This window comes from Galeopterus variegatus, unplaced genomic scaffold, assembly GCF_000696425.1.
Source record: "Galeopterus variegatus unplaced genomic scaffold, G_variegatus-3.0.2 Scaffold1370, whole genome shotgun sequence".
NCBI classification, from domain to species: domain Eukaryota; kingdom Metazoa; phylum Chordata; class Mammalia; order Dermoptera; family Cynocephalidae; genus Galeopterus; species Galeopterus variegatus.
Genome location: NW_007727481.1, coordinates 232,574 through 256,190, shown reverse-complemented (window position 1 = coordinate 256,190; position 23,617 = coordinate 232,574). Strand labels below are relative to the sequence as shown.

General features: G+C 40.4%; 2 protein-coding genes across 2 annotated transcripts in view; one reads left to right on the top strand and one right to left on the bottom strand.

Annotated features, from left to right (window-relative positions):
- Positions 1-23,583, bottom strand: part of METAP1D (methionyl aminopeptidase type 1D (mitochondrial)) — a 75,296-nt gene extending 51,713 nt beyond the window's left edge. The window contains exon 1 of the mRNA XM_008576586.1: positions 23,472-23,583. Within this exon, the coding sequence (XP_008574808.1) occupies positions 23,472-23,511 (40 nt within the window). The 5' untranslated portion in view covers positions 23,512-23,583. The remainder of the gene's footprint in view (positions 1-23,471) is intronic.
- SLC25A12 (solute carrier family 25 (aspartate/glutamate carrier), member 12) overlaps positions 1-23,617 on the top strand; it is a 259,334-nt gene that overhangs the window by 65,587 nt on the left and 170,130 nt on the right. The window lies entirely within an intron of this gene.

Below are 23,617 nucleotides of genomic sequence, written 5' to 3'. Positions count from 1 at the left end.
AGATGTACCGCTAGATGAAGATTAGTGGTGGTATATGCATTTCACACAGAGAGTAGTCTAAAAAAATCTACAGGTGCTATAGCTTAAGGGAAGAGGGCTCCTCACAAGATTGGAGATGTAGACTGAGGGTCAAAACATGAAGGGCTTTGTGTCCTAAAATAAGGAGTTTAAATTTTATCTTAAAAACTATGGAGACATTAAAGCATCTTGAGCACAGAAAAGTCATGATCATATTTAAATTTTAGAAATATCTGCAGAATGGATTGGTTGGGGTGGGCTGGGTTTGAGGGCAGCTTGGAAACAGGGAGATAAATAGAAAGGAAGGGGACAAGTGACGTGGGCCAGATTGGGAAGTCAACAGGAGACTGAATCTATAGTGGCTGTGTGTTGGGATGAGTAAGAAAAAGTCTAGGAACTCTCCTACATTTCTACCCTCTTCTCCTTCCATGTTTCTAGCCTAAGACCCCGGGGTGAATGTTGGAGTTATTAACCCAAGAAGGGAAAAGAGGAAGAGGAGTGGATTTTCAGGCAAAAACGAAGAGCTCCATTTTGTACATGCTGACACTGCAGTGGTGTGATTTTCCACAGGAGCATCATTAGCATCACCCGGGAACTCATAAGAAGAACAAATTCTTCTTATGGAGCTCAGCAATCATTCAACAAGCCCCCCTGCTGGTTCTAATGCACACTGAAGTTTAGAACCACTGGGACAAACTACTCTCCAGCTCCACAGCCCAGTTATATTTGGGGAGTCACCAGCAAAGGAATGGCAGCTGAAGCCACAGATTGCCAACTAAGAGACTTGCTGAAGGCCACATAGTTAAGTTAAATCCAGAGGTTTTTCCAGAGCCGAGGTTACTGCTCCTCCTATAGTCTCGCGTACTACCCAGAAGTCTCTTAAGTGAATCTCTATTTCAGAAAAAGAAGATTTCCAGTACAATTTATATTATTTGTAGTATCTTAATATAACAAGTTATCATTCAAACCCTGACTGCAATTCATTTTTAGAGTCTTTACGTTCTCATAAATGTGTCAATCACCACGAAGTCAAGTTGATCACCTTTGCTATCTGTGGAATGAAAGTCCCTTTTATTCTCCAGATGCACATACATATTTTCTAATAACTTTTTTTTACTTGCTTTATCTTAATCAGCACATTTGCCTCCGTCCTTAACAAGCAGACATTAATTTACGAGACTCAATTCCATCTACGACCCTGAATCTTCTCATTCCAAACATCATGTGCAATGGCAGTTGCCCATACCCCATAGGACACTTCCACTTATTCAATGTTATTCAGTGATATTAGGACCATCCACAGGCTCTCTCGTCTTCAAATGTTGGGAAAAAAAGAGTTATTTGTAGCTAGAATCTCAATTCAATTCCTATTTTTTACATAAACAAACTGAATTTTCCCTTAGAGCTTTTCAGATTCCTTTCTAATTACTACCTTGTCTTGTTGGGCTTACATGAAAAGGTTTTTCCTTAAACCAAGTAATGGTGCTACTTTTGGCAAGATGCCTGAATTTCATTCATTTTGGCAAATAGTTATTTAGTTCTTATCCTCTATAGAACCTTGTGTGCGAGGCGTATAGGAATTACTCATACATATCTTCTGCCTTAGAGGACCTGATAATCCAGTAGTGTGAAAAGGTTAGTGTGAAAATCACTACAAATATAACAGCTATTTACTGGCTCACAGTAAATGACTGTGGAAGAGATGAGGGACATGGCATCCATTCCAACTTCCTCCTAATCTGTCTTCTTTACTGCAGAGACTAGATAACAAAAAACTACATTTCCCAGACTCCCTCCCCAACATAGAGGTTCTACACCTGAATTGGGGTCCACCAATTAGATGCATTCATGCAATATTTGAAGGAGGAAGTGTGGAGGAGACCTTGTTCCTGTTGCTTCTGCTGTTCTTTTCTCTGCTGGTGAGCACAGCTGTGGAACTGTTAGGTTTTTCTGCAGCAGCATTCTAATGTCCCATAACAGCTTTGTGAGTATTGAGAAGCAATTGAAGGTGGTGGCAGTTTTGCTTTCCTGGTGGTCCAATTCAAAAGAGCTGTTCTGGAAGTTGTTCCTGCAGGCTCAGCCTACAGGCTGTTTCTCTAACCTCCCAACAATCAGGAACACCCAATTCTTATCATAAAGGCATTTCTGCTTGAAATAGCTAGAGTGACTTCAGTTTCTGGCAATTGAGACCCTGGTGGGGGCTCCATTATTGGTGGAAGAAAATAAGGGATGGAGGAAGGTAGGCAGACAGGCAAGATCACAACTACTAGGGAAGACCAAGAAAGGCTCTAGAAAGAAGATGGTGCTTGAAATAGTCCTTGATATAGAGAGAGGATTTTGACAAAAATGAGGGAACAGCATTCGAGGCTGAAGGGAAAGTGTGAACAAAAGTGTAGTGGAGTTGTGAAAGCCCATAATACATTAAGGGTTGACTGGTATAGTTTTTGCTAAAGTACTGAGTATGCTTATTTGGAAGGGTAAGCTTTGACCATACTTTGAAGGGTCTAAAAGGCTTAGGATAAAGAATTTACATTTAATTCAGTAAACTACTACAGTTTTTGAGTAGGGGAATGCTAATATCAGAAATGGCTCCTTAGGGAAATTAAAGAGTAGAATGGCTTGGAGTAGAGCATCAGGATATGCTACAGTTAGGACCCTACCATAAGAGGATAGGTGAGAAGCAAAGAGGGATTAAGCTTCTGTGTTAATTTAGGAAATGTAACAAGGGGGACAGACACAAGAGACTGCAGAAGTATAATTTACATAGTGTGATAATCAATGAACACATATGGATTAGGGGAAAGGAGTCAAATATGACTCTGAGGACAGTGGTGCCAACAGGAAAGAGGGAGCACTGGAGGATGAGTTGGTTCTGGTCTGGGGAAGATTCAGAGTTTGGCTTTGGGCATACCGAATGTGAAGAAACATTATGTGAGGGTCTCTAGAAGGCATCTGGAAATGCAGGGTTTGTGCTGAGGAGAGAGACCAACTATACTGCATATGGAAAGTTACCTCAACATCTGGTGACAATTTATCTAAAATATTAACTATATAGTAATTAACTATAAAGGCTTCCTATTTCTCTAGCTACTCCTCATCCTCTTTTGTAGGCTTCCCTTCCCTAATCACCCCTTATATACCAGTTTTTCTTTGGGTTCTATCCTTGCTCTTCTTAAGCTACCCACCTTCCCCTTACGGAGCTTAAATTGCCGTCATATGTTCATGTCTTTCACGTCTGTGTCTCCAACCCAGATCTGTCTCCAGAACTCACCTGGACTGTTTATCTCCTCAGCTTACTGAAAACCTCCACTTGGCTGTCTCCAGGCGCTTCATACTTAACATGACCCAAGTTAAACTGATTATACTCTCTTCCAAACATTGTCATCCCTCCAGTGTTCTCAATGAATGGCACCACAGTCTACTCAACTGCCCAAGCCAGAACCTGGGGGCCAGGGGTTAACCCACCACTCACCCCTTTCCATCATCTCCATCCCCAGATCCAAGCAATAACCAATTTGTTTATGTACCTCACAAATATCTCCTAAAGTAATTCACTTCTCTTTACCCCCACTATCCTGGTTCAGGCCATTATCATCAATCACCCAAAACGATTGCAATTGCTTCCCCAGTGGTCCCTCAGTTTCCAGAGTCATCTTCCTCCAAATCATTCTCCTCCCTGAAGCCAGTGAGATCTTTATACCACGTTAATTTGAACATGTCAAACCTTTGCTTATAATCCCTCTCCCTTATCATAAAATCTAAACATCATATTTGGCTGCATCACAAGTCACCCCCAAAATTAGTGTCTTAAAACAACAAACATTTCTTATTTCTCATGATTCTATGGTTTGGCTGGACAGTTCTGGTCTCTGCCAGCTTAGGTGAAGGCTCAGCTGAGACTGAGGTGGTCTAAGATGGCCCCATTCACATGTCTGAGGGTTGGCTCGGTGTTAGCTGGGGTAATGGTGAAGACTTAGCCATGTGTCTCTCATCATCCAACAGACTAGGATGGGCTCATTCATATGATGATGATCACAGGGTTCCCAGGGGCAGCAGAAAGTATGCTACAGTACAAAAGTGCTTTTCAAGCCGCTGCTTATGTCATCTCATTTGCCAAAGAAGTTACATAGCCAAACCCAGATTCAAATGGTGGAAAAACAGATTTGACCTTTTGATGGGAGGGGCTTCAAAGTCACAATACAAAGCAACATACATAACGTAACAGGGAAGAACCGCAGGCTTTTTGCAATCTACCACATTAATATCCTTTAGAAACTTCTTTTTTTACTTATACATGCATTTTTATTTTTATTTATTTATTTATTTTTTAAATTTAATTTTATTTTGTCAATATACAATGTGGTTGACTATTGTGGCCCATTACCGAAACCTCCCTCCCAACAACCTCCTTTCTGTTCGCTTGTTGTATTAGAAACTTCTGATCTGGATCCTGATTATTTCTCATGCCTTATCACTTGAAACCCGGCTCTTGCCCCAGGACTCCCATGGTATATCTGCTTCAATCATAACATGTTCTTTTCCTTTTAGGCCTTTGTACATATTGTTCCTCTTTTGCTTCACTACTGTTCATCCTTCGGGTCTTTTCTTTCTTTCTTTTCTTTTTTTTTTTTTGGTGGCTGGCTGGTACAGAGATCAAACCCTGGACCTTGGTGTTATCAGCACCATGCTCTAAGCAACTAAGCTAACTCACCAGCCCCCTTCGGGTCTTCTCTTAAATGTCACCTTCTCTGGGAAGTCTTTGATCCTGTAAGACTGGAGTAGATGGCCTGCTGTGCTTCACAGCCACTGCGCTTACTCTCAACACAGCCCTTAACACATGTACGCCATTACCTTCATATCAGTCTGTACCTTCCATAGACTAAAAGCTCCCTGAGGGCAAGGACTATGCCTTTTTCATTATTGAAGCCCCATGCACGGTAAGTGATTTTTTTTTTTTTTTTTTTTTTTTTTTTTTCTGACCGGTAAGGGGATCGCAACCCTCGGTACGGTGTGGTCTGCACCATGCTCAGCCAGTGAGCGCACCGGCCATCCCCATATAGGATCCAAACCTGCAGCCTCAGCGCTACCAGCACCGCCCTCTCCCGAGTGAGCCACGGGGCCGGCCCAAGTGATAGATTTTTGACCAATGAAATTATCAGACATGAAGTATTAGGGCTAAAGAAAGCAAATTAAAGGAAGAAAGAATTAGGAATATAGATAAAATTTGTGGATAAATAGTCTTCAAAGATTAACAGAGTTATCTTGCCTAGTACTTAATAGAAAAATAAAAGGATTTGTAGAAAAACTTGAGGCCCTTAGCTTTCATCGGAGCAGAGGTGATAAGACATTGAGAACCAGTCAAGTTGGATAATTGTTGCTGGGTTTCTAAAAAAAGACTAAAAATTAGATGAGGGTTAACCCACACACACAAAATTATAAAAATGAAGTAAAATTAAACAAAATATGACCCATGTAAGGTCAATATTTCTGACCAAGATGCATCAAAATTCATTTCAGAAGTCAAAAAAGATGGTGAACAAAACATGCATCTATTTTTACCACCTCTTGTAGATTAAGTATGAACCTATAAGCTTAGAGAGAAAAGGAGAGGAGACAACAGGAAAAATGATCAGAAGCTGAAAAGCAGATGAAGGGAGGCAAATAATTTAGCGGAATCAAGTAAAAGTAATCCTGTTCAGGTATTTGTAGACATAAGGTGAAGTGGAACTAAAATAAGAGTGTTTATAAATCTGTTTAAGACACAGCTAAGTCCCCAGATCTCATACTGTACAAAATAGGATGGCTGTCTCTCTACCACTCTGGCAGAAGACTAGAGAATTATTCTCAGGAGAGAGTAAAACAGAAAGTCTCTGACTGGAGAATGCCAGGAACAGTCCAGGGCAGGATCCTATGATGACTATAAAAGGATTAAGTGAACAATTGCATACTTGGGTTCTGAGACCCATCTCTCACCTTCCAGCCCTCCCACTCAGCTTCCAGAATGCTGGCAGCCAGGCCTTCACCTTTCAGGTGAATTACACCAGTTTTCCACTAAAGCACTTTTGCTGTTCCAGGATCCAGTATTCTCCAATGCTATTAGTGGTAAAGTCAAGTCTTCTTAGTCTTCCACAATATTGTGACAGTTCCTCATTTTCTCCTTATCTTTCATGAGCCCACTCTTACATAAAAGCAGACAATCGTGGACTTCCAAATACCTGAGAGAAAGCCTCTAATATTCAAGATAAATACCAAACAAACAAAAAAAAGAAAAAATTCAGAAGAAACAGACGATACAGAGAAGAAAATTCCTAGAAAACTATTAATTATATACTCAGGGAAAATATTACCACTACAAAACAAGAACAGAATATTATTTGTGAAATCTTTCAGGGAACAAAACAGACTCTTGGAAATTAAAAATATGGCAATAGAGATGAAAACCTCAGTTGAACAGGTAAAGAATAAACTTGAGGAAACTCTCCCAGAAAAAAGAGCAAAAAGACAAAGTCCAGAGAGGATCTGGACATTAAATGAACAGCCACACAAATGATCATAAGATTTTAAAATGTGATACACGTTATGAAGAAGAAACATAGATCATGAGAGAATACATTTGGGGCCCCTCTTTAGTGTAGAGTGGGTCAGGAAATCCCTATGATAAAGTGACAATGAAGCTAAGACCTGAAGAACAAGCACGAATTAGCCAGATGAAGAGCTGGGGGAAGATGGTTCAAGCATGAGGAACAGCATATGCTAAGATCCCAAGGAAGCAAAGGCTTAGAGAATAAGAGCACCTGAAAAGCAGGCCAGTAGACAGGAGTGGAGGGACTGCAGAGTTAGCAGTGATAAGATAAAGCCAATGGGACTTAGGAGTCAGGGTTTTCATGGTGAGTACAATGGGAAGCCAAGGAAAGATTTTAAGGGGGAGTAAAAAGATCCAATGTACATTTATGTATGTATGTGTATGTCTGGCCGGGAATCCGAACCTTTCACCTTGGTGTTATAACACCATCCTCTAACCATCTGAGCTAACCGGCCAGCCCCCAATGTACTTTTTAAAAGGCCACTCACTGCAGTGTGGAGAATGAATTGGAGGAAATAGTTTAATGGGCAGTATTTTAATGACCATATAACAGTGTATCACATCTTAATGGATGTATCATAATTTAATCATTCCTCTATTTCATTGGACATTTAGGTTGTTTCCAGTTCTTTGCTAATATAAGCAACACTGTAATAGACATCCTTGAACCTGAATCGTTGCCAGCACCTCTAATTACTTTCTAAATATTGATTTCTAGAAGTGGAATTAAATAACTGAGTTAAAAGGTATAAAATTTTGTGGCTATTTTTTTAAAGTTGTTTTTAAAAGATAAAAATTTTGATCATTAAGTATGACAAATCTATTTTGAAAAATGGATATATTCTCACCTATTCAGTTAAATATCAACAAGAGATTACTGCTTTATTTTTTTTATTTTATTTTTTTTCCTTTTTGTCTTTTTTCCTGTCCGGCAACGGATCGCAACCCTCAGTGTCGCGCCCGTACCGGCCCGGGACTGGCAACGTGATCGCAACCTTTGGTGTTGCTCCCACACCTCACTCAGCCACCGAGCGGGAACCGGTCAGTATGTGGGATCCGAACCCTCGGCGGGAGCGCCACCACACTCCCAAGCGGCGCACTGTAGCAGTGCGCCACCGGGCTGGCCCCAAATATTCCTTATTTCTCTTTTTTTTTTGTCCTTTTTTTGAGACCGGCCACACCGCGCTCAGCCAGTGAGCGCTGTGAGCGAACCAGTCTTCCCTATATAGGATCTGAACCCATGGTGGGAGCGCTGCTGCGCTCCCAGCGCTGTACTCTCCCGTGTGCGCCACGGGCTCGGCCTGAGATTACTGCTTTAAAAAGATGAAAAACTTCTATCTGGATGCAAAACTTATCCTTTTTTTTTTTTTTAAAGTGGCAAGCACCTGTAGTCATCAAAACCAACACTGTCCAACTGCTTGGTCGGGATAGGCCACGTTTAAAACAATCAACACACCAGCAGGCAGGCTAAGCTTCTAAATCAAACGATAACACATTTGGGACATCCTAAAATAATCCCAATGTAATGCAATATGCTAAGTGTATATCTATTTGTGGTTTGCCTTTTTGAAATAATATTTTTTTCATAAATATATGTAGAAACTGTCAGATGACAGCTCCCAATGATGTGCATGGTCAGGTTCTACCCAAGAGAGCTCCTGTGTTGCTCTCTCCAGTCTCTCACATGTGGCCTGTTTCACACGCAAATTTACCTCTTTTGTTCCTCATCTCAGTGACTGGCCCCACCGCACATAGGCTCTTCACTTCTTTGCCTGCTTTTCTCCCCTCACGTCCTACCTCTGTGTACACACCTCCCACCCTCATGTTCTCACATGTGCATTTATTTTCCCTTGAACCGATGTGACCCTTTCCCCTTCTCTCTCCCACACTCCTTCGCCTTCACTTTCATCTTCTCTCAGACTCTTGAGACCTGTCACTTCTCCTCTCCTGTTCTCCCACAATTCCTGCCCCGGGTCCTAGTTCGGGGAAGGACTGTTGGTCAGGAAATCTGCCAAGGTGGCTGAGGGGACAACTGTGGCAGATGCAGAGATGCTGGGCATGAGGAGACCAGGTGGCCAGCCCGGGTTTCCCAGGCCTCTGTGGCTGGTGGGGGGTGGGCCTGAACTAAAGGACGGGGCCAATGAAGCAGGGGACAGAGGCCGAGTCCTGCTGCTCGACAGCCGGAGCGCACACACAAAGGCCACCCAGATATGCTCTGTGGCCTGGATGGGCACTGAGAGTTGCCAGTTGGACAAACTGACCTAGACAACCAATTAAGGCGTATTCAAGGTCTGCTGCACAGAACATATAGTCTTTTAAACTAGGCTAAATCCCCTATTAAGAGTTACTGATTTTCCTCCCCCTATATTTTCCAGATTTACAGTCATGGTGAGAATTGGAAGACATTTCAGACAGGGGTACTGAAAATCTGACACACACCAAACATTAGACTTAATGTTCTTTTATGTACTTTTGGAAACAAACCAGGTATTCAGTGAACACTGAGGGATCTAGTAAGTATGCTTGATGAGAATTTTGACTGGGAAGGAATTTAAGATCAAGGTCAGGATTGATTAATATGCATGCAGGAAGTCATCAACATTTAAACATAAGCAGTATGAATCTCATTAAATCTTCAATAGCTTCCTATTGCCTGAAGGAATTGGTGGTATTCTAATGATTAAAGCAGTAACATTAAAGTAGAAAGCAGCACTGGAAAATGAATCTGACCCTTATAAAAGAAGCTACCATAAAGTGCTAATCCACCTAAACCATTGTAGGAAGACTCTGCACAGCCTTCTCCCTCCTGTGTTGCTCACCCGCTTTCTGACTGCGGTGCTCCCGCGCTCTTCACAGAGCATAAAGTAGGAGAGAAATGAAAGAGGACCGCAGAGGAGTTGTCCTTTGAAATATCAATTCTTGGAGGGGCTGGTATTCAGCAGCATCAGCCAGTTTGTGGAGAATACAGCCAGGATGCTCTTTTCACTTCTGACCTATTTCAATTTGACCTTATGGGAAAATCATAATCTCACTGAGTATAGAGACAGGCTGTATGAGGCCCCAAATCCTAACGTAATATTTCAGTAATTCATAAACTTTCTCTTATGGATGTAGTAGAAATTTTAAAAAATCATATTACTAGTAGCCCTCCTTAGGAAAAAAAAAAATCACTTTAGAAATGTCTACTCTTTCTATCTAAATGGTGGGACCATGGGTGATATTTACTTTCTTCTTTATACATTTCTATGATATCTTAATACTGCCACTATGGATAGTTATTACAGGCTTATTATGTGTCATGCATTGTGCTAAGTGATGTTGCAGTAGCCAGCCTCCAAGATGGTCCCCAATGGCCCAGTGTCCTGGTATTCACATCCTGGTCCAGTCCCCTGCCACACTGTACTGGTCTGGTATAATCAGTAGCATATGACAGAAGTGATGGGAAGTCACTTCTGAGGTTTGGTTATAAAAGACTGTGGCTTCTGTTATGGGCACTATAGTTCTCTGTCTCGGATCACTAGTTGCATGTTGTGAGCAGGCCTATGGAGAGGCACAGGTGGTGAGAAGCTGAAGTCTCCAGCCAACAGCTGAAAGGAACAGAGGCCTACCAACAGCCATGTGAGTGACCCTGGTCCTTCAGCCCTGGTCAAGTTGTGGGATGACTACAGTTCCAGCCAACAGCTCAACTGCAACTTCATGAGAGATCCTGAGTCAGACACCTAGCTAAGCCACTCACGGATTCCTGGCCTTCAGAAGCTGTGACATAGTAAACATTTGTTGTTATGGGATAATTTGTTATACAGCAATAGGTAACTAATACGGCTGTACAGGCATTATTTCTCTTAATCCTCATAATAGCCTAATAAGGTAGGTATTCTCTGAGACCCATTTTACAAATGAATGAACTAAACCTTAGAGAGGTAACTAACAAGTCCAGAGTTCTACAACTGGTAAGCTCAGTAGCAGGACTCAACCTAAGCAGCCTGACCTGAGAACACTCATTTATTAGCCACTACTACACAGCCTTCCTCATATTGCTTTTATAGTCAGAAAATATATTTTAGAAGTATTTTTATCCCTAGAAAAATAAATTCCTATTCTTCCTTCACTCCTGTCTCAGAAGTAGAGGCCCCTTTCCCACTTCTAAGGGGAACTTTCCCCCGTCCTCCTCTTTCCGTTCATTCCTTTTCATCTCTTTCAGGTCTACTCTCTCTCCAGGAAGTCTCCCAATCGCCAGGATTTCCAGTGGCCTTTTTTTCCTTATCAGTACCTTTCCTTTTCTCTGCTTCTAAACATAGCCAGGGACTCTATTTCAAAAACAAAACACATGGCCACACAAAAACTTGTACACAAATATTTATAGTAGCATTATTTGTAAAAGCTAAAAAGTAGAATAACCCAAAAGTCCATCAACTGATGAGTGGATAAACAAAATGTGAAACATTCACACAGTAGAATATTATTCAGCAATAAAAAAGAATGAAATGCTGATACATGCTACAATGTGGGTGAACCTTGAAAACATCATGCTGAATTAAAGAAGCCAGTCACAAAAGACCACATGGTAGATGATTCCAATTATATGAAATGTCCAGAATAGGCAAATCTATAGACAGAAAGAAAATTAGTAGTTGCTTGGATGGGATGGGGGGATTGGAGAGTGACTGACAGTGGGTAAGAGGTTTCTTATTTGGGGTGATAAAAATGTAAAGTTGACTGTGGTGATGGCACAACTCTGTGAGTATAATAAATACAACTGAATTACACACTTTAAATAGTTGAATTGTATGGTCTGTGAATTAAATCTCAAAAAAGTTATGATTAAAAAAAAAAAAGGAACAAAACCTCCACAGTTCTCTACAAGCACCAACACCTATCACTTTTCATAAGTTCCTTCTACTGCTAAACTTTGGTCCAAGTGACTATGATCTCCTAGCAGCCAAATTTACTAAGCTTCACTTAGTCATCCTGAAACTTCCTCCTAGACTTTTCCTGACTAGGCTCTCCATTTTTGCCAACTCCTGCTTTTCTGTTTTGATGGCACCTCTCCTTTCTTTGGTCCCCTTTCCAACAAGCTACCAGATCCTGCTGATTTCTCCTCTGTACCATTTCTCTTGCATCCATCTCTCCCTTTCCATCCCACAGTCATCACACTAGTTCAGGCCCCTGTCACTGTTTCTGCCACTCTTCTGACTGTAATGGCTTTCCCTCTCCAATACCTCCAGGACACACCAGCAGTAGTTAAAATGGAGACACCATCTCCCTTCCTTGCCAAAAACCTTCGTCTGTGGCCTATAAGATAAACCCTAAGCTGGCTTTCGAGGTTCTCCTTGACCTGATCCTGACCTGCATTATTTAACTTCATCTGCTATCACTCTACTAACACAGACTCTCACCTCCAAACAAACCCTCCATTCCAGAACCCTCCAAATATGTCTTCAGTTTTTCTGCTTGTACATGGTTTTCTCACCATCGCCCTACCTTACTCCTTTGGGATGCCATCCTCAGCCCCTCTGCTGACTACCTTCCTCATCCTTCAAGGCCTAATTCAACTCTCTTCTGTGAAGTGGCCATTCCAGCCCCAAATTATCTTTCCTTCCTCTTATTCCCAGAGCACTATTATACTGCTCTGCATTGTTATTATATGTATGAGGCTTCTTTCTTCAATTAAACTAAAAATTGTTTGACCTAGTTCAGAAGTCACCTCCATTGTGAAACTCCAGCCTCCCAGTTCTTTCACTCCTCCTTCCCACTATACCTATTCTCTGACCTTACTGGGAATTCTCATCTTTGGACAACTCTTTTTCCCCCAAACTGTAAGCCTCTTCTCTTTTGATTTCTTCTGCCCTCCATGTTATGCATTTTAATAATAATAACAAAATAGACATGGCCCATGTCCTTATGAAGCTCTCAGACGAGGCTAGAATCTGTGATTCATTAGTTCAATCTCCCTCTTACCAACCTCCTGACTCTCTTACTCTCTGGTTCTTCTAATGCATCCATCTGGAAAATTCCAGTCAATCTATCTCTCTACCTCACTCTTTTACATACACAGGTGTTGGAGAAAATCACACAGTGGCAGTGAATGGGGGCACTACACTGTCTCTAATTTCACTTGGGTCTCAACCCTGCTGGGTAATCCTTCCACTTCTCCCTTATCAGGTTCTTCTCCTATTTCCTAATCCCCTACCTCATCTTTCATTTCTAATCTCTGCAAAGAGGTACAGAAATAGAAGTCACCAAGGACAAGGAGCTTCTTTAATTTTCTGTCCCCCATCCCATGTGAAAAACTACCTGCATGCTCATCTCTCATTTCCTCCAACCCTAAGGGAACAGGAGTTTGCCTATCTTCTCCCCCCTCATACACATGCCTCAGCTGTCCCATTCATGTAGTCCCCAAACACTGTACATTCTATTGCCAAAAGTAGCTACCTCCAACCTCCCCTCTGCTATCACCCTACTTGTCTGCCACGTTAAACCAGCAGAGACCCCAGAGGACTACACAGACTTTCACATCTCTCTCTGCCTTCGAACAAGAGGCCTTCTCTGTCTCTAGACTTCTTTACCTGACCAAGCCCTCCTCGTACTGAAGGACTCAGACTGGGGCCAGTCTTCACCTCCTCTTCAAGCTGACTCCTCAGTCTCTACTGGATAATCCTATTGCAGTGTTTGCTTACGTCGATCTGTGCATCTATCTCACTCAGTTGCAAAAATTGCTGTACATGTCCAATTTCCCCAGAAGGACTGTGAACTTGTGGAGGATGAGAACCGTGTTTTCCAAGTGCAGTACAGTGTTAACAGCACATCCCCCACTCTCTAAGTTCCTTTTGTGTTTCCACAAAACTTGGGTCAAACCTCTTCCCTCTCCCCATTAAATTGTGCATTTCTGCTTTGTGGTAAGAGAATATAGTTCATACATTTTTTTCTCTCTAGAACTTATTGAGGTTTCTAGTGGCCTAACATCAAATTTTATTGTAAACAAACAAACAAAACCTTTAATCCAATGTACTATATTTAATGTCAAATCAAACTTATTCTGTTATATTATTAAAATAATCTTATTTTGTCTGAATTGCCAAATTCTTAGAGGCATGCTAACATTTCCCTCTATATTTGTGGTTTTATCTATTTTTCCTTTTATTTCTAATGGCTTCTGCTTTATGTATTTCTAATTTTTTTTTTTGGTGACTGGCCAGTACAGGTATTGAGCCCTGGGCTTTGGTGTTATCAGCACCATTCTCTAACCAACTGAGCTAACTGGCTGGCCCTCTTTATGTATTTCAACATGTTATCTGATTCATAAATGTTCATTACTAATAACTTTATTATATCACCATTAAATAGCCACTTTTCATTCATTCATTCAAAAAATCATTATTGAATACTTATTTGCCGGGCATTGTTCTAGGTGCTCAGGATATATCAGTGAAAAAAACAAACAAAAATCCTTCTCCTTGTGGAACTTACGTTCTATCAGAGAGACTAGCAACAGACAATAAACATGAAAGATAAGTAAATCATACAGTATGTTAAAAAGTATTAAGTGCTATGAGCAGGGCCTTATAGGACATGACAAGGAATCTGGCTTTTACTCTGAGTGAAATGGGTTTGAGCAAAAGAATGACATGATCTGACTTACATTTTAAAAATACGTCTGGCTACTGTACTGAGAACTGAGTACAGAGGGCACAGGTAGAAGCAGGGAGACCGGCAGTAAGTTCTTGCAATAATCCAGGTCAGGTATGATAGTGGCTCAAATCAGGTGGTAACAGTGGGGTGACAAAAAATGTTTAAATTCTGAGTATATCTTAAAGTAAATCCAACGGGATTTTTTGATGGGTTGAATACAGAGTGAAGGAAAGAAAGGAATTGAGGTTGATCTGAAGGCTTATGGTCTGAGAAACTGACAGGACAAACTTATCAACAACTAAGACGGGGATATCTTTCAGTGGAGCACATTTAGAGGGGAGGGATTGGAAGTCCAGTTTTGGAGTTTGGACTCGTTGACTTTGAGATGCTTATTAAGACATCTAAGTGGAAATGTTCAGTAGGTAGCTGTATGTATGAGTCTGGAATTTAGGAGAAAGGTTGTTGGGAATCAACAACTTAATGGATGCTCTTTAGAGCCATGGAACTGATGAGATCATTAAGTGGATAGTGAGTATAGATATAGAAAAAGTCCATAAACTTCTTTCTTCTGTTTGATGCTTTTTGTCCTAAATTCTATTCTGCCCAGTACTAACATTGCTACCTTGCTTTTCTCAATGGATACTTCTCTGTGGACAAATGTGGTTTTGGGTTAACTTCCTAGCTCAGTTCTTCTGGAAACCTGGTAAAGGTGGAATGTTAGCTACGATATAAAGCAATATCACTTATGATAAAAATGACTCCTGATTGGTAAACTTCATCTAGAATATAAATAAATGATAAATATCTGATAAGAAGTCATATTTTGTTGTGTATGGTGACTCCAAGTTTTGGGGAGTCGTTTTGCTACAACTACCTACAGGTACTTCCTACAAGTGGTTCTTCAGGTTTTCCACTGAAAAATACAGTAGTTGTTACCAGCTATCAGATATCACATACTGTTCCAGTTACTACTGCTGTGTAACAAATTACCCAACATTTAACAGTGTAAAAAAATCCAGGCATTTTATTATGCTCATAGATTGTATGGTTCAGGGATTTGGAATTGAATGCCCAAGGCTGCATGATATCTCAGGCCATGATAAAATGACGTAAAGCCTTTGGGTGACTCAATGCTGGGGCCTGGAACCATCTGAAGCCTCATCCACTCACATCTGATGCCTGGGATGGGACTCAAAGCCTAGGACTTTTGACTGGAGCACCTTCACGTGGCCTCTACAAGTGGCTTGGCTTTCTGACAGTATGGCAGCTGCAGTACAGCTGGGTTTCTCACAAGGCAGCTCACGCTCCAAGCATGAGAGTTCCAGTGAACAAAGCAGAAGCTGCATTCCCTTTTATGACAGCCTCACAAGTCACACAGCATCACCTCCCCCGACTCTTTTGGTTGAAGCTGTCACAAGGCAGTCTAGACTCAAGGGGAAAGGCCAAAGACCCCACCACTCAATGGGAGAAGTATCAAGGAATTTTGATACTCTAAGGAAGATGATACTAAAAAAAAAAAATACATCTTACTTTGAGACATAAATGAAAGTCATGCATATTTTCCCTCAGGAAAACACTCATATACACAAAATTTTGCATATATTTGGGGAGCTTACTCCTTCCCCACTGCATTCAGAAGACAGCCTTAAAATGTCAAGATTCTTCACCACTTATCCCGCCAAGAGGGGCTCTTTGTCCCCTCCCTTAATTCTGGGCTGCCTTGTGATTGCTTCAACCAGGGGAGCAGAGACAGGGTCATAAGAGGCCATCTGCTAAAAGGAAAGGACATTTCTTGTGGTAGGTGCTTTCACAGGTTCTCCTACTTAAGTTTCTTTTTTTAATAGACTTTATATTTTTTAGAGCAGTGTTAGGCTCACGGTAAAGTTGAGTGGAAAGTTAAATTACTTCTTAAATTCATGTGATAGTAAGTTGAAGAAACAAGATTCAAAACCAATCTTTACCTAGTTGCCTTTTCATCTTATACATAGTCTCCTTGTGGATATTTAAAAGCATAGTTATAATTATCCCAAGCACAAGGTCTGACATTTCACTATGTGCAGAAGTGAGCATCTTGTTATAATGTGAATGCCTAATACTCTGTCACCCAACTTGTAACAAGCTCTAGAGGATGTTCAATCCCCTTTGACCCTACAATCTTCTATCCTAACATTAAATTATAATAACCATTCCTTAAATTTCATTTTTTAAAATGCTACTTCTGTCAGTAGTTTTTGCTCTTCTATCTTGAATCTTGCAATCCTGCCTCAGAATTTCATTTCAATACTCCATGATCCTTTCATATATTTTCAGAAAATTAAAGTAGATACATAAGTAAAAATTAATCTATATGATGATTCTAAATAAAAACTCATTGGTCACTCTTGGAGGATAAATTTTTTATTTTAAAAACTCTTAAATAAAGAAACCAAATCAAATATTTAACTTTCCTTGCCAGGATGGGGTCTATCAAGATAATAAGATAACTTGATGACAAAGTTTCTTTTTGTAGATGTTTTATAGCTGATAAATGAAGAAGGAATACTTGAATTAAACATTACAATCTTGCAAATGCCTAATGAGTTAATGAAGCTGGATAATGATCACCAATGGCCATTAATGTTACATAAAGCAACAACACTATGAAGTACTTTTGCCAAAAAAAAAAAAGTCTAACCTAAATCAAGACAGACCTTGGATCTAACTGCCAGTTACAGAGGAGCACCTTAAAAGACTCCTATGGAGTACAGTACAATCAGCAAAATCCAGAAAGTGGAAAGCACCGTACAGCAGAGACTAACCAGTTGCTTCAACAAATAAATTTTAAGCAAAAAGGGGGAAAATGAGGAAAAGTAAGCCTATAGATTAAAAAAAAACCCAGCAGCCTCTTCTGTCCATGTTGGCATAACTGGTACTGGAACTCCCTCCTGCCGTAAGCAACTAGACAAAACATGTGAAGTAACTGTTTTTTTGCCATTGGATGGTGGGCAATGCAGGATAGTGAACCTTAAGAGAAAAGAATACACAAGGTGAGCCCACATAGGTCCCAGATTTCTGCCTTGGACAACCTTCCCAACTATGGCATTGGAGGGTGAAGACCAAGCAGAGCACAGTCCCTGGCTCCTTAGCTAAGGAGTCAGAGAGCAGAGGTCTGGCTGTTGAAGCAACTGGAATTTGTGGGGCAGGGTACTGGAAAAGAGGCATCCGAGTGCTGGGGTGACACTCCACAAGTTCTACCAGAGAGTAGCTGCTGCAGGCTGAGAACTGAATAGAGATTCCAGTTGTAGTGCTGGGAGAAGGTGCAGTCCCAGCCCAACCAAAGTAGACAGACCTCACTGAGCCCCTAAGGTATTCAATGGAGACCTCAGAAAGACCAGCTTTAGGAGTAAGAAACATGCATTAGCAGAGCAAGGGTGGTCAAATTAAGGTCTGCGAGGCAAATTAAGGCCTAGGGACCAAATCTAGCTCACTGCTTGTTTTTATAAATAAAGTTTTATTGGAACACAGCTATGCTCCTTTGTTTATATACCATCTAAGCTGTTTTTGCACTACCTTGGCAGAGTTGAGTAGTTGCAACAGAGACTTACGGCCTGCAAAAAGCCTAAGGTATTTACTATCTGGCACTTTATAGAAAAATTTTATGACCTCTACACTAGAGTAAGGGCTATGCCATAGGACAAAGGGCAAAACACAAATAGATCTACCCTAACAAAGAATAAAACCAACTCCAGCAGAATCAAACAGATTTGCCAGTAATTTAACTAATTGCCTCCTAGAACAACACTTAACATATTTTAAAGATAAACAACACAGTCTCCACAAGATATTATCCATTATGTCATTTATACAATTAAGTATTACAGGACATGTGAAGAAGCAGAAAAATGTAACCCACAATCAATTAAAAAAAAAAAGCAGTCAATAAAACAAACAGAGCCTGAGATGACCCAGATGATAGAATTAGCAGACAAGGACTTTAAAAGAGCTGTTATAAATATGTATATTCAAGTACTTAAAGGAAAAGATGGACATAATGAGTAAGCAGGTGTGAAATCTCAACAAAGAAATGGAAATTATACAAGGAACAAAATGGAAATTCTAGAACTGATAAGTATAATATATAAAGGAAAAAAAAAGGATCCCCATCTCTCAGAGATACATGATGAAAAATCTACAGATGAAATCATATATCTGAGATGTGCTTCAAAATAATCCAGCTTTGGGGAGGCAAAGTGGCTGGGGGTATAAATGAAACAAGAGTGGCCATAAGATGATGACTACTGTAACTAGGTGACGGGTATGTGGGAGTTCATCATATGTTCTCTCCACTTTCGTGTATATGTCTGAAATTCTCCATATTCAAAGCTAAAAAAGAAAATCCAACCTCCACAAGAACAAGCTGTTTTAACTATAAAATATGATGTTGTTCAAATGAAGCTCTGTATACATACAATACTTCTCCCATCTTTGCCAAGTTCCCTAAGACACATAGCATCCACTCTGCATTTTCACAGATTTCCAATGCTTGAGGAAAGTGGGTATTTCATAAAAACTGTATATATTTAGGTGTAGGTCATTCTGTGTGTGTGTATGTATATATGTTACACATTTAGACACTTAACACATACAGAGATTTTGGTATTTGATTTTACAAAATGGGATTATATTAAATTGTTCTATAACTTGCTTTTTCCAAATAATGTATTTTGTGGCATCATTCCATATCAACAAATACAGCTCAACATCACCTTGATTTTAAATAACTGCACAGCAAATTCATCACTGAAGGTCTACATGTCTAGTACTAGGCATTGAAATTTCGAAATTTCAATGGGAGACAGGAGCAATTTGTGTTATAGAAAGCTATTTCTAGCAGAGGAAAATACATATGACTATACATGGCTTTAGGGGCATGTATCACCTTAAGGCTATGATTTTATTGTAAATATGTCTTAAGGTAATAAAAATGCTATCTGCTCAATGTATAAAATTCAAATATATCAAGTATAAAGAAAGTAAAAATAAGTCCAATCCAATTATCTAGAAATAACAGCTATGAATATTTGGGTGAACATCATTCCAGATATCTCTTTATGTGTACATACACATAAGGAAACACAGGATATGTAATTTTACATAAGTGGTATATACTGTTCTCAACCCTGCCTTTTTTTTCTCAGTACATGTCAACAATAAATCTACCGTAAATCTACATCATCTTTTTTAATGGCTGCATAGCACTCCATTAAATAAATGAATCACAGTTTACTTAGCCATTATCTTACCAATGGACATTTCATTCTGTCCAATATTTCCCAATTACTATCATTATAAAGTTATAGTCCTGTTCATACATCTTTGCACACTCATCCCATTATTCTCTTAGAATAAATTCCTAGAAGCAAAATTGTCAGGTAAAAGGTATACACACTTACACCTTGATACATATTGACATACAACCCTCCCTCTGGAAAGGCCAAACTGCCTATTTCACACATCTGCAACTGGGCCTTTCTGCTCAGACTTTCTGCTGGACTTGTCACAGTCTACTTCCTCTCCCCTCACTGGCTTCAGCTCCCTTCGCACGGGCTGTGGAAGGATAGCAGGACAGTGCTTAGATCCAAGGGTTTACTTCTACCAGCTTCCTTCACCTCATCTCTCCCACAGCTACAGTGCTTATACCTCAAGCACTTCTCCATTAGCTTTCTTCCCTTCCCCACGCCAACATCTTTTTTTCTAATTATCTCCAATAAGTCTGACTCACAATTCAAATTACCTGGAATAAAATTCTCACAACCGCCAAAAAGGTAGGCAGAAGTAAAATTGCCTTAAATTATTCTTGGAGGGAGATAAGAGAGTGCAAATAGGAATAAAGTCACTATCTTAGCCTTTCATGTAACGAAAACTGACATTTAAGGATAAATTACTCTTTAGGCTTACTGTATAACTTTTATGCACAATTATTTCCACAGGAGGTTGCATTCTGAAGGCCTTTCTTTCAGTTATGCAACTGAGTACTTACTATGTGCAGACACTGCTGCAGACTCTTGGGAGACAAAGATGAAGAAGGTAAGATCTTGCCTATAAGAAGCGCACGTTCCAGCAAGAGAAACCTGATAGGAGAGCCTAGCGAAAGTCTCAGAAAATCAGAGAGACCGAAGGCAGTCCAGTGGAGACTGGCTCACACAAGGGAAAGACTGTAAAGGAAAAAAATACACCCCCTTACTTGCCTTCCCCATTCCTTCCCATACTCACTGGGCAAAGATCTTATGTAGTGGCTTCAAGAGCTAGAACAGGGATTCTATTAAAGTGGGGGTTGGGAGTGAAAGAATAAAGTAGGAGAGAGCTCCCAGAGCTTCGGGGTAGGGACTTCTTGCCAGTGATAACACCTGGGAATATTTTCGTCCCTAAAAGTCTCTTGTTACCTTCTCTCTTGGTTCCAAGAGACTGATCTGTTTTTTCTCCTTTCCAATGTCACTACTTATAGTTTCTTCCCATCCCTTAGCCCACGATGGAAGAGAAAAGTCTTAACAGCTTCTCAGTTCAGTATACTTTTAATGAGCTTAAGTTTGAGCCAGGTACTGTGCTTGTAAAGACAGAAGATACATAAGACATAGTTCTTGTTCAACAAGAATGAACAATATAGTTAGGGTTGCGGATGTTGAGAGGAGCTAGGTAACTACTGTGTATAGGGTACACAGTGATTAAAGCCACAATGACTTGAGGAATCGTGAGAAAACATCATGCCCTTTTAAAAAAATTATTATGGTAAAATATATACAAGTTTTGCCATTTTAAGCATTTTAAAACATACAATTGTGTGGAATTAATTACATTCACAATGCTGTGTGACCACCACCTCTATTTCCGAAACTTTTTTGTCATTCTAAACATAAACTCTGTACCCACTAAGTAATTTCTCGTCATTCCTTCCCCCAGTTTCTGATAACTTCTAACCTACTACTGTCTCTGATTTTTTTTTCTTTTTAATTTATTTTTCCTTAAGTGACCCAGAACCTTCTTAAGAGATTTTTTTTAAAAGTCTTCTTCCTATACTTCAGGAGGGAAGGATGCACAGAGATGCTGACGACAAATCCTGGAACACAGAAACTTGTAGACAATTAATTTACATCAATCTAAATGGGTAAAGAGGAGGAAGAGAGTGGAGACAAAAGTCTTCAGGAATTTACCCTTCATTTTCAACCCTGGGGGGTGAGGAGCAGGTGGCAGAAAAACCTGTCTGCAACTTAAAACTAGCTATGGATAGTCCAGAAAGAGGCCATTTCCCCATCACTAAAATCTTTTCTTGTTAACACATTTTTCCTCCCTCTTCTAATCAGAAGATTCCCCCTCTTGGTTGCTGCAGCACTTTGAGGAACAGTGGGATGGGTTATGGGAACCAGTAACTAGGCCAGGCTTCCCTATGATAGCTTTTCCCAAAGTTGTCTAAACTACCTTTTATCAAAATCATAAGTGACAAGAAAGAAAGAAAGGAGAGAGACAGAAAGAAAAGATTAATATGCTATTTCTGAAACCCATAAAGAGATTTTATATATATACAGTAGTCCCGCCTGATCCACAGTTTTGCTTTCTGAAGTTTCAGTTACCCGCAGTACAGTACGATATTTTGAGAGACCATATTCACATAACTTTTATTACAGTATATTGCTATAACTGTTCTATTTTATTATTAGTTGTTGTTGTTAACCTCTTACCATGCCTAATTTATTAGTCAAACTTTACCATAGGTATGTATGCATAGGAAAGAAATAATATATATAGGGTTCTGTATTATCTGCAGTTTCAGGCATCACTGGGGGTCCTGGAATGTAACCCCCACAGATAAGGAGAGACTACCATACATATATATATATATAAATACATATATACGTATGTGTATATATACACTTATATATGGTTTTGGGGTTTTTTTTGTGTGGCTCCTCCTCTACCTTGACTATCTCCCCAGATCCTCCTCACCATTATCTGCAGTGCACAAAAACAAAGCCTGAATGCCATTAATTCTTGTCAAAAGAGGAAACAGAAAAGTAACTTAATTAGTTGACAGAGTTTGGACTGGAGTTCAGCTCTTAAGAGATGTAAATTAGCTCTCTTTCCACAAAGCCACACTCTCATGTTGACCTCCATTCATTCTTCTGTGCAACCAGCCCAAAATGCTTCCTACATCACCTTCCCCTTACACATCTTTCACCTCAAATCTTCCTTACTCATCTCCACTAACCTGAAATACTGAAGTCTATCCCCTACTAGCCTTCTTCCTTTCTAAAACATCATCCTCTTTACTTCCACACGCACTCACACTTGTCTTGTCTTGTCTCACTATGCACACTGATTTCTATGGAGAGACCATGCCATTCAGTACAGAGGAATGAGCCTTTTCAAAAAAAATTAGTCATGTTCAAATGCATATTCTGCCTCCTTACCATCTACAAAGAGCAAATAATTCCAAACTCATTGGGTTTTAAAAGATAGCTAGCATGTATAAGTTGCCTAATATAGTATCATGTACTTAAAAGGCACTTAATAAACGACAGCTACTACTATGAAAATAATACTTACCTCATAGGACTCTTCATACATGCCTGACACCTAAGTAGCCCTTCAAAATATGTTCCTCTCCTCTTCCCCCGTCCTTGAAACAACTTCCTAGTTCTTTCCAACAAAGATTTCAAACCTAGTTCAAATTCAATAAAGACTTCCCTATTTCAGCTGCGAAAGTATTGGTACATTTACTAAAATCTCAACACCCACGCAAGATAACAGACATCATTTCTTCTCAACTTTAAATAACTAGAAGAGTATAATCACATTTTTCAAGTTCCCCAAAAGACATGCCCACAGAATAACTCTAGAGAAGGCAACTGGCTGTCCAGGCGCATTTCACAATCACGATAGGTTTCATCGCTCATCAGCCGGAATATATGTTTGCTAATGATACAACTGAAGTGGAAGAAGAAAACTTCGATGGTCCGTAAATGTCAAGGAGTAACTGCGAATAGACGCCACACGGTGACGTGGACCAGGAGAGTGAAGAGTGAACAAATTTGTGTCTGTGTCCCTGCGGCGTGTGAATCATCGTGTGTGCTTGCGTGTGTCCGTAGGACTAAAAGTGCATTCGTGTGTGCCTAGAAGTCTGAGCGTGGGTGTGCAGCCCTTTGAACCCGGATGCGTAGCGAGTGAGCGACCGTGCCAACTTTCGCGGGGCTGTCCTCCAGGCGCTTACCTCTGCGGACGAGCAGGTGGACGCCGCTGGGCGCCGCCATGTTGCGCCGGTCACGTGGTCCCGAGCACTAGCTCGCTGCCCCGCCCACTGGAGCGGTCCAGTCGCTGCCCTGCCGAAGCCGCCCGCGGGTAGCGCGCGTGCGCGCG